The 18,242-nt window shown below is 41.1% G+C and overlaps 1 protein-coding gene across 4 annotated transcripts in view; it reads left to right on the plus strand.

Moving 5' to 3' along the window:
- STIM1 (stromal interaction molecule 1) overlaps positions 1–18,242 on the plus strand; it is a 176,297-nt gene that overhangs the window by 106,125 nt on the left and 51,930 nt on the right. For all 4 annotated transcript variants that reach the window (XM_058545744.1, XM_058545745.1, XM_058545746.1 and 1 more), the window contains one exon: positions 14,220–14,334. In XM_058545744.1, coding sequence (XP_058401727.1) covers positions 14,220–14,334 — 115 coding nt within the window. The remainder of the gene's footprint in view (positions 1–14,219; positions 14,335–18,242) is intronic.

Below are 18,242 nucleotides of genomic sequence, written 5' to 3' on the forward strand. Positions count from 1 at the left end.
GGAAAACTCTGTGAGGTCTCAGGCAGTATGGAGTTGGCAGGAGAGTTTCTGGGCTCTCTCTTTGGGACCGAGCCACAGCACTTTCCTTCATATAGAACTATGGTTCTTGCTTTCAAGGACTCTGACCCTCCTCTATATATCTGTCTCACCTAGGTGCTTTCAATATGGCTGATTAATCTCTGTGTCCTTGGATCCCAGCTCAGGACGTGTCACGTATTAATTGCTCAGTAAATGCTGGTTAGGCAAATGAATGAATACGTCTTAAAGAACCCCTAATTTCTTCACTACTCCCTTCTGCCTTCTCTTGTGGTACTATGATACTCTGATAGGAAATTTTATTCTTAAGGACTCTTTTTTGGTATCTCTCATTGACACATAAGCCTAATTCTCCCTCTTAGAGTGGATTAGAAGCCAGAAGGTTCTTAAAAGGGGCATGAGTTTGTTTTACTCTCTTACATTCTCTTACATTCCCAAGCTTTCTCCCCTACCCTTTCACTGCCCAAAGGTGAGTGGCATTCATATGGTGAGCCCTCAACTATTTTACCAAGTTGATCGAAGTTGATATTCTGTTTTGAAAATGGAGTCCAGGAGATTTTCCTGCTGTTGAGTGCTTGGTTGGTTTGTGTTTCCCAGGGTCTTAGAAAGCCATGCATAGGGATGGTAGTGTGGGGGAACAACTGAGAGGGGAATCAAAGTTGACTCTTTTTTTCTTTTTTTTTAATAATTTTATTTATTTATTTATTTTTTTCCCCCGAAGCCCCAGTAGATAGTTGTATGTCATAGCTGCACATCCTTCTAGTTGCTGTATGTGGGACGCGGCCTCAGCATGGCCAGAGAAGCGGTGTGTCGGTGCGTGCCCAGGATCCGAACCTGGGCCTCCAGCAGCGGAGCCCGCGCACTTAACCACCAAGCCACGGGACCGGCCCAAAGTTGACTCTTGTTCGTGGGGATTGTAAGAGAGAGAGATTTCCTTAGTACTTGAAGCCATAATGGAGAGAGGATTAGGTGCTTTTAGTCCAGGGGTCAGGAAACTATGACTCCCTTCCTGTTTTTTGAACAGTTTGCAAACTAAGAATGGCTTTTACATTTTTAAATAGTTGGGGGAAAAATTCCAAAGAAGAATTTTGTGACACGTGAAACTTACATGAAATTCAAATTTCAGTGTCCATAAGTAAAGTTTTATTGGCACAGACCCACTCTTACTCGTTAACATATTGTCTATGGCTGCTTTCACACAAGAATAGCAGAGTTGAGTAGTTGTAACAGAGACTGTATGGCCCACCAAGCCTAAAATATTTACTGTCTGGCCCTTAACAGCAAAATTTGCCTGGTCTCTGGTCTAACTCATCAACTTTTTTTAAACAGCTTTTTTTGAGGTATAATTCACATATCATACAATTTACCCATTTAAAGTGTACAATTCAGTGGTTATTAGTATATTCACAGATATGTGTTACTATCACCATAGTTAATTTTAGAACATTTTCGTCGCCTCAAAGAGAAACCCCATACACATTAGCTATCGTCTCCCTCTCCTATTCCCCTCAGCCTTAAGCAACTACTAATCTACTTTCTGTCTCTATAGATTTGCCTATTCTGGACATTTCACATAAATGTGATCATATAATATGTGATCTTTTGTGACCGGCTTATTTCACTTAGCATGTTTTTAAGATTCATCCACGTTGTAGCATGTATCAGAACTCTGTTGCTTTTTGTGGCTGAGTAATATTCTATTGTGTGGACACACTACATTTTATTTTTTCACTCATCAGCTCATGGACATTTGGGTTGTTTCTGTTTTCACCTTTGGGCTGTTATGAATAATGTTGCTATAGACATGTAGAAGTTTTTGTGTGGGCATATGTTTTTATTTCTCTTAGGTATTTACCTAGGAGTGGAATTGTTGAGTCATATGGTAATTCTATGTTTACCTGTTTGAGGAACTCTGCCAGACTGTATTCCAAAGTGGCAGAACCATTTTACATTCATACCAGCAGTGTATGAGGGTTCTGATTTCTCCACATCCTCACTAACACTTGTTTTTTTCTGATTTTTTGATTACGGCCATCCTAATGGGTGGGAAGTAATATCTCATTATGGTTTTGATTTGTATTTCCCTGATGACTAACGATGTCAAACATATTTTCATGTGCTTATTGGCCATTTATATATCTTCTTTGGAGAAATATTTTATTCATATCCTTTGCCCAGTTTTTAATTGGTCTATTTGTCTTTTTACTTATTGAAGTTGTTAAAGTTCTTTATATATTCTAGACATACGTCCCTTATCAGATATATCATTTGAAAATATTTTCTCTCATTCTGTACATTGGCTTTTCACTTTCTTATAGCGTCCTTTGAAGCACAAAAGTTTTCAGTTTTGATGAAGTCCAGTTTATTTTTTGCTAGTGTTGCTACTCATGCTTTTGATGTCATATCTAAGAATCCATTGCCAAACCCAAGATCGTGACAGTTTACCCTTGTGTTTTTTCCTAAGAATTTTAAAGGCATTTGAAGCTTAACATGCCCCAAACTGGATTCTAAATGTCACCTCATCCAAAACCTGCTCTACCCATAGCCTTCCTCATCTCAGTTGAAGGCAACTTTATTGTTTCAGTTGCCTGGGCCAAAAAATACTCTGAATCATCCATAATTCCTCTCATACCCCACATTTGTTGGTAAATCTGGTGGGTTCTACCTTCATAATATGTCCAAAATTTAATCATTTCTCACCACTACTCCACTGCAGGCACTGTGGTTCAATAGCCTCTAACAAATCACCATGTCTACAGTCTATTCTCAATAGCAGCCAGAGAGCTTTAAAAAAAAAAAAAGGTAAATAGGATCATTTCACTCCTCTGCTCAAAACCCTGTCATAGCTCCATTTTTCATTTAGGATGAAAACCAAAGTCACCACAAGAGCCAGCAAGGACTTGTGTGATCTGGCCCCACTTATCATTATGATCGCCTCTCCTTCATTATCTCCCTTGGTCACTCACTCCAACCACACTCCTTGCTGTTCCTCAAACTCTCCTTGTTGTTTCTGTCTTAGGGCCTTTGTTTTGGCTCTTATCTCTGCCTGGAATATTCTTCCCCCAGATATTCACTTTGATAACACCCTTATATTCCCAAATACTTTGTCTTTTCTCATACTTTACCTTATCAGTGAGACCTTTCCCAGATTACCTTATTTAATAATGAAATCTGCAACTCTACCCCACTCCTGGTGCCCATAACCTCATTACACATCACTTCTTTTTGTTTGTTTATTTTTAAGGACTTATCACCTTCTGGATTCTATCATTAAATAACTTATTATTTTATTGTTTATTGTCTAGAATATAAGGTCCATAAGGGCAAGGGATCTGTTTTGTTCACTGCTAAATGTCTGGCACCTAGAAAAGTGCCTGGCTTAGTGTTGATACACAATAAATATTGTTGAGTGAATGAATGAATCTATTTAAAAAAGGAACAGATTTATTTTTTCACGTGACTTCAAATTACTTTGTGGGGTCACACTAGCCTTAAGAACCTCCTTTAGTATTTTTTGTAAGTTGTGTTGGCTAGCAGTGAATTTTCTCAATGTTTTTTATCTGGAAATGTCTTTATTTTGTCTTGGCTTTAAAAAGGTAGTTTTGCTGGATATAAGATTCTTAGTTGACAGTTTTTTCTCTCAACACTTTGAACATGTCATCCCACTGCCTTCTGGCATACGTTGTTTTTTGTTTTTCTTTTTTTTTCCCGTGAGGAAGATCAGCCCTGAGCTAATATCCATGCCAATCCTCCTCTTTTTGCTGAGGAAGACTGGCCCTGAGCTAACATCTGTGCCCATCTTCCTTCACTTTACGTGGGATGCCACCACAGCATGGCCCGACAAGCAGTGCGTCGGTGCGCGCCCGGGATCCGAACCTGGGTCGCCAGCAGTGGAGCGCGCGCACTTAACCGCTACGCCACGGGGCTGGCCCTGGCGTCCGTTGTTTTTTTTTTTTTTTTTTTTTGTGAGGAAGATCAGCCCTGAGCTAACATCCAATGCCCATCCTCTTGTTTTTTTGCTGAGGAAGGTTTGCCCTGAGCTAACATCCGTGCCCATCTTCCTCCACTTTATATGGGACGCGGCCACAGCGTGGCTTGACAAGCAGTGTGTCAGTACGCACCCGAGATCCGAACCTGTGAACCCTGGGCCACTGAAGCAGAGTGTGCGCACTTAATTGCTTGCACCACCGGGCTGGCCCGGCATCCATTGTTTTTGAAGAGAAGTTAGCTGTTAATTTTATTGGGCTTCCCTTGTATGTGATCATTTTTATCTTGCTGCTTTCAAGATTTTCTCTTTGCCTTTGGCTTTTAGCATTTTACTACGGTATGTCTGTTTGTGGATCTCTTTGCATTTTTCCTACTTGGAGTCTGTTGAGCTGTCTGGATGGGTAGCTTAATGTTTTTTAGTAAAGTTGGGAATTTTCCAGCCATTATTTCTTTGAATATTTTTTTCTGCTCCTTTCTCTTTATCCTCTCCTTTTGGTACTCCCATTATGCATATATAGTTGAGCTTAATGGTGTTCCACAAGTCTCTGAGACTGTTCATTTTTTTTTCATTCATTTTTTTCCTCTGCTTTTTGGATTGTGTAATCTTTATTGATCTCTCTTTAAGTTTGCTAATTCTTTCTTTTGCTGGTTCAGATATACTGTTGAGCCCCTCTCCTGAAATTTTCACAACATCCATTGGTTCTTTTTTATAATTTCTATCTATTGACATTATTTATTTGATGTGGTATTGTCATCACACATTCCTTTGATTCTTTAATCATGGTTTCCTTTAGTCTTTGAACATATTTATAATGGCTACTTTGAAGTCTTTTTCTGTTAAATCTGAAATTTGGTTGCTCTCATAGATGGTTTCTGTTACCTACATTTTTTCTGACATATGGGTCATACTTTCCTGTTAATTTGCATGTCTCATATTTTTTTTGTTGGAAACTGGGCATTTTTGATAATATATTGTAGCAACTCTGGGTACTGGTCCAATCCCTCTGGGGCTTGTTATGATTTGCTTGTTTATTTGTTTGGTGACTGGCTAGATTATTTTAGTTGTCTGTTTCCACCATCCCCACACAATGTGAAGTCTCTGATGTTGCTCCTCAAAGGTTGCAGCCTTGGATATGCCCACAGTCACCTTTGGTTGACAATGGTTTTGGAAGGGCTCTCTTTGACTGTCTCTTTCCCTGACTACATGCAGCTGTTAGACTCCATTAGTTGCCATGTGATTATTCTATTGTTTTCAACAATGCTTTGGGGCATAAATTTGCTCTACAGACTGATCTAATCATATTAGGATTCCTTTGAAAGGATAGTTTCTGGGATCAGTATTTGAGATTTGTTCTTGCTCCAGCAGGGCTCCTCTTAGCTGTCTCTTTCCGCAGTTCTCATAGAAAATTCTCCAGCCTACAGTTTAGCCTATATCTCAAATGAATCCACCAGTCTCCTCCAAAATCTCTTTTACCACAACTTCCACTGTTTTTGAGAACACCCTTAATCTTGAACTTCTTCACACCTTGTTGCAAATAAAATCATTTCCTTCGGAAAGAGATTCAAAGCTCTGTTTTACAGCCTGCTTCTCTCCCCAGGCAAAATCTCTTGAGCCATAGTTCTGGAGCTGGAGGTGGGGACAATGAAGTGGGAGTGACACTTTAGGAGCTGAGCACTTGGTGGAGAGGTGGCAGTAGCCTCAGGTCTTCTTAGCTGGCTTTTCCCAGGGTATAATCACAAGCCAAAGCAATGGCAGTCGGGACCCCAGTATCCTCAGTGGCTCTGAGTCCAAGGTGAAGCTCCTGTCCCATGAGTGGGGGGTGGGTGGAAGAAGGGAGGCCCACTTCTTGGATTCATCTAGAATTTAGGCTTAGCAACAGGTAACTGGAGGCAAGATGAGAATGCTGATGTCCTGCCCCTTTCAGGCAGATAGCCCTCCAGCTGGGAGCTTGGGGGAGAGGGAGCCCTGTGTTCTTGGCTGTACCAGTTTGGTATGGAGTTTCTGTCTTACTGATTTGGAAGAGGGGAGGAAGAGAGGGAGCAGGTGTTAGTTCAAATACTACAGACTCTCACTGTTGTTACTGAGTTTTAGTAGATCTTCTTGAGCAGACGTTTCTTCATTTGCTGGTCCTTCAATGGTCCTTCAATTCTTAGGACCATTTCCAGAGACTTCAAGTTGTTGCTTTTAACAAACAATTTAATTTTAAAAAAAGATTAAAAAATTCTCACCAAAAAGTGGGTCCATGGAGCCTCTCATACTGACAAGCCGGAAGTCCCCTCTAACTCATTAATTTTTTAAAATGTTCTTACCCATAATGCATTCTGTCCAGCGCTGTGTTTTCATCCTATGTAAATGTGGCAGTATTGACCCCAATTAAGAAGATAATCCCTTCTCTCTCTGGAAATATTTTTAAATTAGTGCTCTATTTCTATCCTCCTTTCATAAGACAAAGACTCCCCAGCCAGTGGTTCTTGGCTACCTTGGATACTTTGGTCCTGATAGTTTGCAAGACTGGAGATTTCAGAGTTCCCCAGTCTTTGCTGTTCTGGCCAGGTACCTAGTAAGGCTGCAACCTTAGGTGCTGCCTCTAGGATTTGACCTGTGTCATGTGCTCAATGTCATAGTCTGATGACATTAAGGATGATTCCATGGCAAGGACTGAGCTTTATCATTGACCTCAGAGGGATCCTTTGTACCTGCATATGTGCTGGGAGCTTGGATGTATAGGAGTAAAAGGAAAGATGAAGTTGCTGCCTTGGAAGAAGTTCCTCTAGTGGTGGAAACAGCCATGTAAACAGTTGAAGGTACTACAGTAGGATAAGTGAACACTGTGATGGAGTCACAGAAGAGGAAGACATAAGTTAGTTTTATACATCTACAGAGTAGCTGACGTGTAATCTGGGTCTGAAGAAATGACTAGGAGTGATCAGGAGAAGAAGGAGAGTGTTTTAGGTGAGGAAATAGCATGTGCAAAGACATTGGTCTGGTGAAGAGCCTGGTACTTTCAGGGGATTTCAAGTAATTCATTATCATTGCGGATGAGAGGAAGTGGCAGCTGATGTGGCAAAGAAGGCAGGTAGGGGCCAGCCCATACAGAGTCTTGCATCAGGTTGTAGAATTTCAATTTTAAATGGAGTTAAAGCTTTCAAAGTAAGAATCATAGAGTAGAACAGAAAGGACCTTAAAGATCAGTAAATTACAGTGCCTCATCTTAGTTATCTCTATTGCTGATCTTGGCACTTGGCCTTTGTATAGCAAGCACTTAGGAAATATCTACCTTCTACCTCCTCTATAGGTCTCCTTTACGTATGAGAGATCAGCATCACTGTAATAGTGGGCTCCAGGATTGCACATTCTTAGTATCTTTATATTATAATATATTAAATATATTAATATTTAGGAGAGCTTAATTCATACGTGAGAGCTTATTTTGTGCCAGGCACTATTCTAAGTTTTTTTATATGAATTAACTCATTTATAATACCCTCAACATGAGGGTATTATGAAGTTTTGTACTATTGTTATTTCCATTTTATAAATGATGTGCATGATACACTGAAAGCAAGTGGTAGAACCAGGATTCAAACCCAGGCAGCCTGGCTCTAGAATCAAGCTCTAAACCATCATGCTACACTGAATCCAAGCCAGTGTAACCCTATGGCCCCTAGGTGAATATCTTTGTTTTAGATTGGCTAACAATTTGAGGACATTTTTTTTCTTCTGTATAGTAGACATAATATGTCAATATGTCAATGACTAGCTGTTGTAAACTAAGCACTCTGCTGGGTGTTGTAGGGCAAACTCAAGTGGGAGACACTTATTCAGTTATTTGATAACCACATACCCTGCTTTGTGCCAGGCCCTATTCTTGGGGATGGGCTTATGGAGCTAAATTAATTATTCATTTAGGTGTTCCAGAGAATTTGCAAGGCGCTGGATAAAGAGATAAATGACAAATAAAATACAGTTTCTATATTTGAGTTGCTTAGGGAGAGTAAGAGGAGTAATTAAATAGTAATTATGGTATAATGGGGTAAGTTCTGTCATAGATGTATACCCTGAGAACTAAGAGAACAAATAGGATAGGGCAATTAACTTGTCTGAGAGAGATCTGGAAAACTTCAGAAAGGCAGTGACTTTTTCTTTAGTAGACAAAGAGTGGGAGAAAACATTTTAAATGGAGCCTCTTGTGTAAAGTCTTAGAGGTATAAAAAAGCATGGTTTGTTCAAAGAGCCTGAAGTGGCTTGGTGTGTCTAGAGGAAACATTGGCAAACTTCTTCTCTAAAGGGCCAGATAGTCAATACTTTAGGCTTTGCTGGCCATACAGTCTCTGTCACAACAACTCAACTCTGCCTTTGTAGCATGAAAGCATTTATAGACAGTACATAAATGAATGAGTCTGGCTATGTTCCAATAAAACTTTATTTACAAAAACAAGCAGCAAGCTGGATTTGGCCCATGGCCATAGTTTCCTCACCTCTGATCTGGAGTGTAGGTATCTGGTAGGGAGGGAGAGTGGCCAGGAAGCTGACTGGGAAGTTAGTCTATGGGCCAGATTGTAAAAGGCCTTGAATGTGAGGCCAAGAAGCTAAGGCTTTATTCTGTAGGTGATGGGGAGCCATGAGATTTTAAGTAGGTGTGTTGGTATAGTTAGATCTGTACTTTACAAAGGTCATTCTGGTGACTAGTGTGGTAGATGGACTGGCAGAAGTGAGACTAGATTTACAAAGGTGAGTGAGAAATGACTGTTCTCTCCTTGCCCTTCAGGAATAGCTTCTGATCTCACTGGGGACAGATACTTCACCACTGAGACATCCATGTGCCAGCACTCTGTATAAATGGTGTTCAGAGCTGTTGTAGCTAAAATGCGGGTCCTTGCTAGATGTTCAAGAGGTGGACAAGAGTTGGGAAGCTTCTTTGATCTGGGCATGAGTTTTGTGAGTTCTAAATATTATGTGTGGTGGGGAGTAGGAGTGGAGGTGGTGTGGTTTGGTTTGGGAGACATGGAAGTTGGGCCTGTTTTCTTGGGAATTCTAGAGAGATGTCTCCCCTCCTGTCTGCTCTCACCCACACCCTTTCACTACAGCTTCACTTGGGATGGGTTGCATGCTTTGTGCCGCTGCCAGGGAGATCACTTTCCTGAGCTCATAGAGCTAAATATACCTAGTGACAGCTGGGCCCTTGCCTCTTCAGAGAGCTATTGAGCTGCAGCTCTAGCCAGTGCTGCATTCCCTGTGGTAAGGCAAGACTTTTAGGGAGCCTCCTTAGGCCTTCCTGAGAGAAGAGCTGCTTGTTCGGAGTCTGAATTAGTAAATCCCTGTTGTGGGAGCCAAAAGTTGCCCCTTTGGTTTTGTTTTGTTTTTGCTTTTTGTTGCTTTTAAACTTTGTCTTAAATCAGATTTTAGCTATTAACTAGATGTGGGACAGCGTTCAAAGTAATATGTGGTGATGCTTACCTCACCACAACATTCTCGTATGCTGTGTTTATAGCTGGGTAACTGGGACCTCCCGTCAGAGGGTATATGGTTTGTTAGGGAGATAGACACATAACAAGACTGATAAGGGTTACACAGGGGCTGTGGGAGCCCAGAAGAGTCACCTTTGATCAAGAAGCTTTTTCTCTTATTTTCATATCCTTTTCTCACGCTCCTTCCAGTTACAATCACACCTAACATTTGAGTTGTGCTTTAAAACTTACAGAATGCTTTTGTAAACCTCAGGAATCACAAGTTCTGTGCCTCTGAGGGGCTGGGGGCATCATAACGGAGGAATGTGGGCTGTATAAGTGCATATGCATAAATTTGTGAGTGGTGGGAGCTGTGGTGAACTAGAGAGCACATGCCTCTTCATGGGGGGGCAGCTGCTGCTCAGCTCTGGCAAATTGTTGCCGGGTAGATCTATGAAGCCAGGAGTGGTGCCAGGAGGTGGGGCTTGAGGCCCTCATGATCTCCTTTAGCACTAACTCCCCCATTTCCAAGCTGCCCCAAATATATATATATTTTATATATATATTTATCCTATATATATAATATTCTTTGATGTGGACAATTTTTTTTCTTAATTTTGAGTAAAATGTGAATAAAAACATCTTCGTAAAATGTTGCATTTTTAAATTAATTTGTAATGAACAGTCTGCATAAAAACAATGTGCTTGCTATGCAAACACAACCTCATGACAAGTCCCTTAGCTACCATCCTCCCCTTTCCAATCAAATTGCAACCCTTAAGCCTCTCCTAAATAAAATTCTAAAGTTGTCACTGGAGTTCAGTGTCCTAGATCTTTAGGTTTTTTTTTTTTTTTTTTAAGATAGCCTGAAAAGCTGTTATTTTTGTTTGAGATTTGATTTTTAAATATATTCAATTTATAAAGTGCTCTGAGAGCCATTAAAAGACAGAGGCAAAGGCAGTTTATGACTTCTGCAAACATGTCTCATTAAATCCTTATTACACTCGAATGAGAGGGATAATTAGCCCTCATTTTGAGAGGAAAACAGGCTCAGAGAGGCTAAGTAGCTTGCCCAGAAGTCACACAGGAAGTAAGGGTCTGTTTCTATGGGTTCCGAACTCTTTATATTTATAGTACACTGCCTTTCCTACTCTTTAAGTCCCACTGCTTTCTTCTCTAGAGAGGTTCCACTCAGCATCTGGCCCTTCCTTCAGGTAGAGCTTCTGTCAGCTCACATTCGTCACGTGGCACCGTCTTCTGGCTGGCCTTGCTTCTTGACCCCACTCCTTCTTTGCATGCTTTGTGGCACCAATAGTGCCTGTATGTGAGCCCCTGTGCAGAGCCTTCTTGTACTTTCTTCCCGTGAACTTCTCTGCTCTCCATATACCTCAGTGATGAGATTTGGCTATAAAAAGCAGTCTATGTCCTGTTGGTTCCCTATAAGCAGCTGGTGTGTCTCATCAGGTGGTTTCCTGGAGTTAGCTGGTAATGGCAGAAAATCCCCTTCCTTGGAGATTTTGGTATTTCTGCTCCTAAGGCCTGTGTATGATATGTGTTTCTCTAGTCTTAGATTAAGAGGGCCTGGGTTATAGCCTAGGAAGACCAAAATAGGATATTCCTTAAAGGACCTGATGAATCAAAACTAAAAAATCATGAGGATTGCTGATTTGATCTCTTTAAAATATAGCCAAACTCTAACAACTTCTCGTTACCCCCACACTCCTACCTTGTTTCAAGCCACCATTAGCTCATACCTACCATTATTGCAACAGCCACCTGAGTGGTTTCCCTGCACCTGCCCTTGCCCTCCTATAGTCTGCTTCTCAACACAGCATTCAGAGAAATCCTTTAAAAAATGTAAATGTGATCATGTCACATGTCTGTTCAAATTCCTCCAGCAGCTTCCATCTCAGAGTAAAAGTCAAAGTCCTTATATAGCTTACAAGCGCCTTTGTGATCTGACCCCCTGCTGCTTCCCTGAGTTTATCTCCTGCTAGTCACCACCTCACTCATTTCTCTTCAGCCACACTGGCCTCCTTGCTGTTCCTTGAACATACCAAGTATGTTCTTGCCTCAGGGCCTTTGCATTTGCCATTCCCTGTTCTCAGGATACTCTTCTTTCGGTTATTCTGCTTGCCTTTCTCCAGCGTCTCCTTCAGATATTTGCTTAAAAGTCACCTTCTTAATGAGACTTTCCTTGACTCCTCTAATTAAAATGACAAGCCACTAATACTACTACCCTTGGCATTCCCTATTCCCCTTCCCTGCTTTAAAGAAATTATTGTCTCTCTCACCCAAATAGGGTATTAGCTCAATGAGGATTTGTTTCTGTTTTGTTTACTACTTACTGCATTTCTAGGCTGAAACTATACCTGGTACATAAAAATCTTATATTTGTTGAATAAAGGAGTGAATGAATTTCTGCTCTCAGAATTTTTGGCCAGAGAGCACAAAGAACTTTTTTTTTTAAATTATTATTATTTGTGTGAGGAAGATTAGTCCTGAGCTAACATCTGTTGCCAATCCTCCTCTTTTTGCTGAGGAAGATTGGCCCTGGGCTAACATCTGTGCCCATCTTCTTCTACTTTATATGTGGGACTCCTGCCACAGCATGGCTTGATAAGCGGTGTGTAGGTCCACACCCAGAATCTGAACCTGCAAACCCTGGGCTGCTGAAGTGGAGTGCGCAAACTTAACCACTACGCCACTGGGCCGGCTCCAGACTGTTTAACTGTTTAAACTGTTAAAGCTATGCTCGTGAGCCCTGCTCTCAGCAACTCATCTCACCAGAGGTCTTCCCTACACCATTCTAGCCTCCGTGGGAGTGTAGCTAGGCCATACCTATACGTCACGTAGTAGAATGTATTAGAGCTGCACTCCAAATATGTAAGCATTAGCTACGTATGGCCATTTAAATTTAAATGTAAATTAATTAAAACAAATTTTTAGTCATGCTAGTCACATTATGAGTGCTCAATAGCCACATGTGCCTAGTGGTGACTGGACAGGACAGATACTGAACATTTCCATCATTGCAGAAAGTTGTATTGGACAGTGCTGCGTTATAGTTGTGGACATTGTCAGGTTACTTTTGCTCAGTGGCCTATACTCTCACGAGGCTGAGAGTGCTCCAGTGTGGACTTTTCAAACTTCTCTCCTGAGTCATTAAGCCCAGATGTCTTAATGTCTGCAAAACTCTGTGGGGGAAATCACCCCTTGATGATCGGTCTAGGGAATCTGGGACCATTCTGTCAACCATCTATTCATTTAGTCAACAACATTTACTGACATTACTCTGGGTCAGACCCTTCCCTAGACCCTGGGGATAATGAAAGATGGATAAATGACGTTTTCTGAAAATCCTACTAAAATGTGTTCTTATGAGAGTAGTGATCAGAATTGCATATTTCTTTGATGTTTGAAGTTCTGTGGAAACCAGTGATCATTGTTCAGTCTCGTACATACTAATGAGGTTAAGGATTAGGGTGAATGAGTATCTATGAAGTTAATTACCAGTTAAATTTCTAAAAGCTTTGATATCTTTTATTTTTCTTTTTTCTTATAAAAGTATATTATGAAAAAAATCCAGATAACTAAAGGACAGCATATGCAGTGCAGGGGAAAAATTTGGACTATAAAGTCAGATATCTTGGGTTGGAATACTAACTCCATCACTTATCAGCTATAACCTTGAGCAGATGTTTTAGTTATCTAATGCTGCATAACAAACGTCCCCAAAACTTGGTGGCTTAAAACAGCAACAAGATTTATTTTGTCATGTATCTGCAATCTGGGCATGGCTCAGCAGGGACAGCTTATCTGTGTCCACTTGGCATCAGATGAAGTGACCCAAAAGCTGAGGGCTGGAATCACCTGAAGTCTCAGTCACTCACATGTCTAACTCCTGGGCTGGAAGACTCAAACAGCTAGGGCTGCTCAGACATCTCTCTCTATCTCTATATAGTCTTTCCACATGATCTCTCCAGCATGGTAGCTTCAGGGTAGCCAGGCTTCTTACATGTTGGCTCAGGGCTTCCAACGCATGTGTCCCAAAGGGGAGAGAGCCCTGTGGAATCTGTATTGCTTTTTCTAACCTAGCCTTGGAAGTCATTCGACATCACTGCTGTCACATTCTGTTTGTTAAAAGGTGAGTCACTGTCAGCCTATATTCAAGGGGAGGGGAATTCACCTTTTGTGGGAGGATTGTCAAAGAATTGTGGACGTATTTTAAAATCATCCCAGCAAGTAATTTAACTTCTCTAAACTTAATGTGATCTTGGGCAAATTCTATCATCTTTGAGAGTATTACTGTTCTCATTTGTAAAATAGGTCTGATAATTCATTGGTTGTGAGGATTAGATGGGAAAATATTGTAGAAGTTCTTGAAATATTGCTTAGTGTATAAATAAGTGCTCAAAAGTTGTTAATTCTTCCTCCCTTTCCTTCTTCCCTCTTCCAGCTTACTGAATTCCAGTTAACTGTCCTTTATTATCTTCCCATAATTAAAAAAATATGAAGAAGGACTTTCTTATTCATATTTATTTTTTCAAGTGAAACATATAACAAAGAAGAAAAGGCAGTTTAGTTGGCAGCTAGGACATATGTACATGGAAGGATACATGAATGGTCTGATACATTTGTGCACTAGGTAGATGGGATGTGCTGTGGATAGCTACATGATCTGTGTGGAGATCTTGGTGGACTGGCTCCCAGGTATTTCTTGTGACTTGTGTACTTTTCCTTTGCAGTTCCTGAGGGAAGACCTCAATTACCATGACCCGACAGTGAAACACAGCACCTTCCATGGTGAAGATAAGCTCATCAGCGTGGAGGACCTGTGGAAGGCATGGAAGTCTTCAGAAGGTAATACGCAGCCTGGTTATCAATCCTAGTTGCTTGAGAATTGAGAGAAGAGGGAAGTTGGGCAGCAACTTGGCCTTAAAAGGACATAAGTATAATAAAATGATTAGTAAAGAGCAAGTTATTGAAATGGTTCTACATACAGTCACTGAATAAGACTGAATACAGTCACTGTGCTGGGGATGGGGGGAAGATGCTCTCAACAGAGTTGGAGCTGTTCTTCATTAGAATTCTTATTGAATTCCATCCTATCCCTACCGCTCTCCCCATCAGCTCCCCCCACCCCCATCCCCATAGGAATCTCCCAGCTTTGGCTGCTTCATCTCCAGGTAGGGAAGTTGCTGGCCTTTTGAGGCAGCCCCTTTCTTCTGTAGCTCTCCATTTGGTCCTGGCTCTGCTGAGTCCTAGATGATTCAAAGATTAGGTGGAAGTACAGATAGACTCTCCTCTGAGTCTTCTCTTTTCTAGGTTAAATAGCCCTAGTTCTTTGAAGAAAACATTTTTTTTTTAATATATTTTTTTATTGATGTTTTAATGGTTTTTAACATTGTGAAATTTTGGGTTGTGCATTTTTGTTTGTCCATCACCATATATATGACTCCCTTCACCCCTTGTGCCCACCCCCTACCCGCCACCCTCACTGCCCCTGGTAACCAAAGTACAGTAGAAAACATTTTTTTTTCAGTCTCCTTCTCATCTTGGTTTCCTACTTGTGGACACTTTTATTAATGTCTTTCTTAGATCAGGGCTCCTAGAGTTGCACACAGACCCCCAGGTGTGGTTTGATCAGCACGGAATTGAGCAGGACCATCAGCTCCCAGTTCTGGACCCTGTGCATCTGTTAATGCAGTCTGATTAGATACTGGTGCCTTCAGAAGTCACATCACTCTGCTGACTCATGTTGAACTTATTAAATTAAAACTTTAGATCTTTTTCATGTGTAAAACTGCTAAACCATGACTGCCACTTTTTTCTGGAGCATTTGCTTCAGAGTTCTGAGTGAAAGAGCATGTCTAATTGTGTGAGACTTGACACGGAAGGGAAAAACAATGCTTTAGTCCTCTCTCCTTTTGTATCTGTGGCTAGAACTTCCTTTGATACTAACAAGATTGGAAGTTATCTCTTCCTAGGGTCTCTTGGGGTAGGTCTTGATGCCAAGAAGGGTTAAATATAAGTGACCACCAGGGTCCCTGGTTTTGCAGATGAGGAACATTAGGCCCAGATTTATAAAGTTACTTGTTCATTGTAGTGCTTTTAGTAAATAGTGGAGACAGGACTTAGACCTGGGCCTTCTGCTCTCTAGGCCAATGTTTTTCTATACCATCTTCGTTGAAAGCACTGGTCTGGTGGTAGAGAGGACCAGTTTTTGTAGGAATGAGCTACTTTCTTTTTTTTGTTTAAATTCTTACCCAGGATTATATAATTTTAGATCTGGAAGGGATCATCTATAATGTAGATGGAGAACAATAGATTTGAAGCAGGAGGACCTGGATTCTAATCCTGGTTCTAGGATGCAGAGGCTGATACTTCTTGTTAACTCTATGTTTTATCTATTTAGAGGAAGCGTAAGTTAGCTATATCGTCAGCTTTCTGGACATCTTTAGAAGCTGAGTTCCTTGTGGGCACTTTTGTTTAACAGCTCCTGAGCAACTCAGGCCGTCTACTGATGAGAGATCAAGCAGTGAAATTATCTTTGGAATTATACCAGCAATGCCTGGAAAAATATTCTATCTGTATGATTTAATTTTAGTTTTCTTCTTTTTCTGTAATAACATGAGGACATGGTGCCTGGGTTTTAAGAGTGGGTTTCATAAGTAGCAACTTAGAATGAAAGATGGCAGGGAGAGCATTCCTGGCCTTCTCTGAAACCTCACATAAAGTAGCTGGGAAGGGAAAGTGCTCAAGATAGGGCAGAAACAGAGGGTCTGAATCATAATACTAGAAAACAGCCCAAGACAATTTTCTGGTAAGAACTTTATTTCTGGTTTCAGCAGCTATTTGGAACACTTTCAAGCATGTTCTAAATGACAGGAAGATGGAGTGAGTTTTGAGGAGTTGGTACCCATTACTGATGAGCAGAGAAAAACATTTCAGTGCACGGTGATGTAGCTCATAGCTAAGCTGAGAAGTGATATATATGTACCATTTTAGGATTTGCTCACCATGTGTCAGGCTTGGTGGTTTGACAAACTGAAAGTGAAAATCTTCTCGTGTACTATTCCTCCCAAGAATTTGCTTCATTATTCGGAGCAAGGCCCCTAATCTCTTTGGAGTGATGATTTCCAGAGCTGCAAAAAGCATGTAATATTTGGGCACTGGCTTAAACTGGCTGCTCTGAGTTTTGCTAGATGATGTAGGTATCAGCAGTAGTCATTTGTGTTCAGAACATTAACTGGCTAATGTCAGTACCACCTATACGATTAGATTAATATTTTCTAACTAATGTTGGGAGCTAGTCTTTTCTGTGTTCTTTAGATTTTAGCTGAAAAGTCTGATAATCTATACATTAGCAAGCTCTGGACTTTAATAATAAAAACAACAACAACTCAAAAACTACTCTAATATTTATATAGTGTTTAATATATGCTAGGCACTGTTCTGAGTGCTTTACGTATATTAACTCATTTATTCTCACAAAAACCTTGTGAAGTATAAATACTGTGATTGTCTCCATTATTTATTTATTTATTTATTTATTTATTTATTTATTTATTTATTTATTTATTTATTTATTTAGTGAGGAAGATCAGCCCTGAGTTAACATCCATGCCTATCCTCCTCTTTTTGCTGAGGAAGACTGGCCCTGAGCTAACATTCCATGCCAATCTTCCTCCACTTTATGTGGGACGCCACCACAGCATGGCTTGACAAGCGGTGTGTCAGTGTACGCCCGGCATCCGAACCCGGGCCGCCAGCAGCGGAGTGCGCGCATTTAACCGCTATGCCATGGGGCCGGCCCCCCTGATTGTCTCCATTTAAAGATGAGGAAAATGAGGCATAGAGAGTGATTAAGTGAAATAATGTAATGCAGTTCTGTCACTAACTACCCAGAGTTAGTGCAGACTTCACAAGTTAAGGGCGCAGTCCCCAACAAGACTACCTTCACTTTAAGAAATTTTTTTTATTTTTTATTTTTATTTATTTATTTTTTCCCCCAAAGCCCCAGTAGATAGTTGTATGTCATAGTTGCACAGCCTTCTAGTTGCTGTATGTGGGACGCGGCCTCAGCACGGCCGGAGAAGCAGTGCGCCGGTGTGCGCCCGGGATCCAAACCCGGGCCGCCAGCAGCGGAGCTTGCGCACTTAACCGCCAAGCCACGGGCCGGCCCTACCTTCACTTTAGACACCAAACTAGCCATAAGCTCTGGGTGTTCCCAGACCACTTGTGCTCTGACCAACTGAGCAGAAAATCAGGGGTTCCCCACTGTCCCCTCAGGTTTGATAATTTGCTAAATGACTCATAGAATTCAGGAGAGTGCTATACTTATTATTATAATTTTATTATAAAGGATAAAAATTAGGACAAGCCAAAAGAAGAGACCCATAGGGTGAGGTCTAGTAGGGTCCTGAATGTGGAGCTCCTGTGACCTCTCCCCACGAATCAGGGCATATCACCCTCCCAGCACATCAGTCATCAATGTGTTTGCCAACCAGAAAGCTCAGCTTAGCTTTAGTGTCTAGAGTTTTTGTTGGGGTCCTACTACACAGGTATGATTGATTGAATCGTTGGCCACATGATCACCAGCCCCCTTTTCCTTCCCGAAGGTTGGGCTGATATCACCTGCCTCAAAGCCCCAATCCTCTTGTCACATGGTTGGTCTTTCTCCTGATTAGCCCCCATCCAGAGTCATTTCATTAGCACGAACTCAAATGTAATCCAAGGGGCCCACCATGAATAACAAAGATACTTCT

Source organism: Diceros bicornis, chromosome 7, assembly GCF_020826845.1.
Source record: "Diceros bicornis minor isolate mBicDic1 chromosome 7, mDicBic1.mat.cur, whole genome shotgun sequence".
In the NCBI taxonomy this organism is placed as follows: Eukaryota; Metazoa; Chordata; class Mammalia; order Perissodactyla; family Rhinocerotidae; genus Diceros; species Diceros bicornis.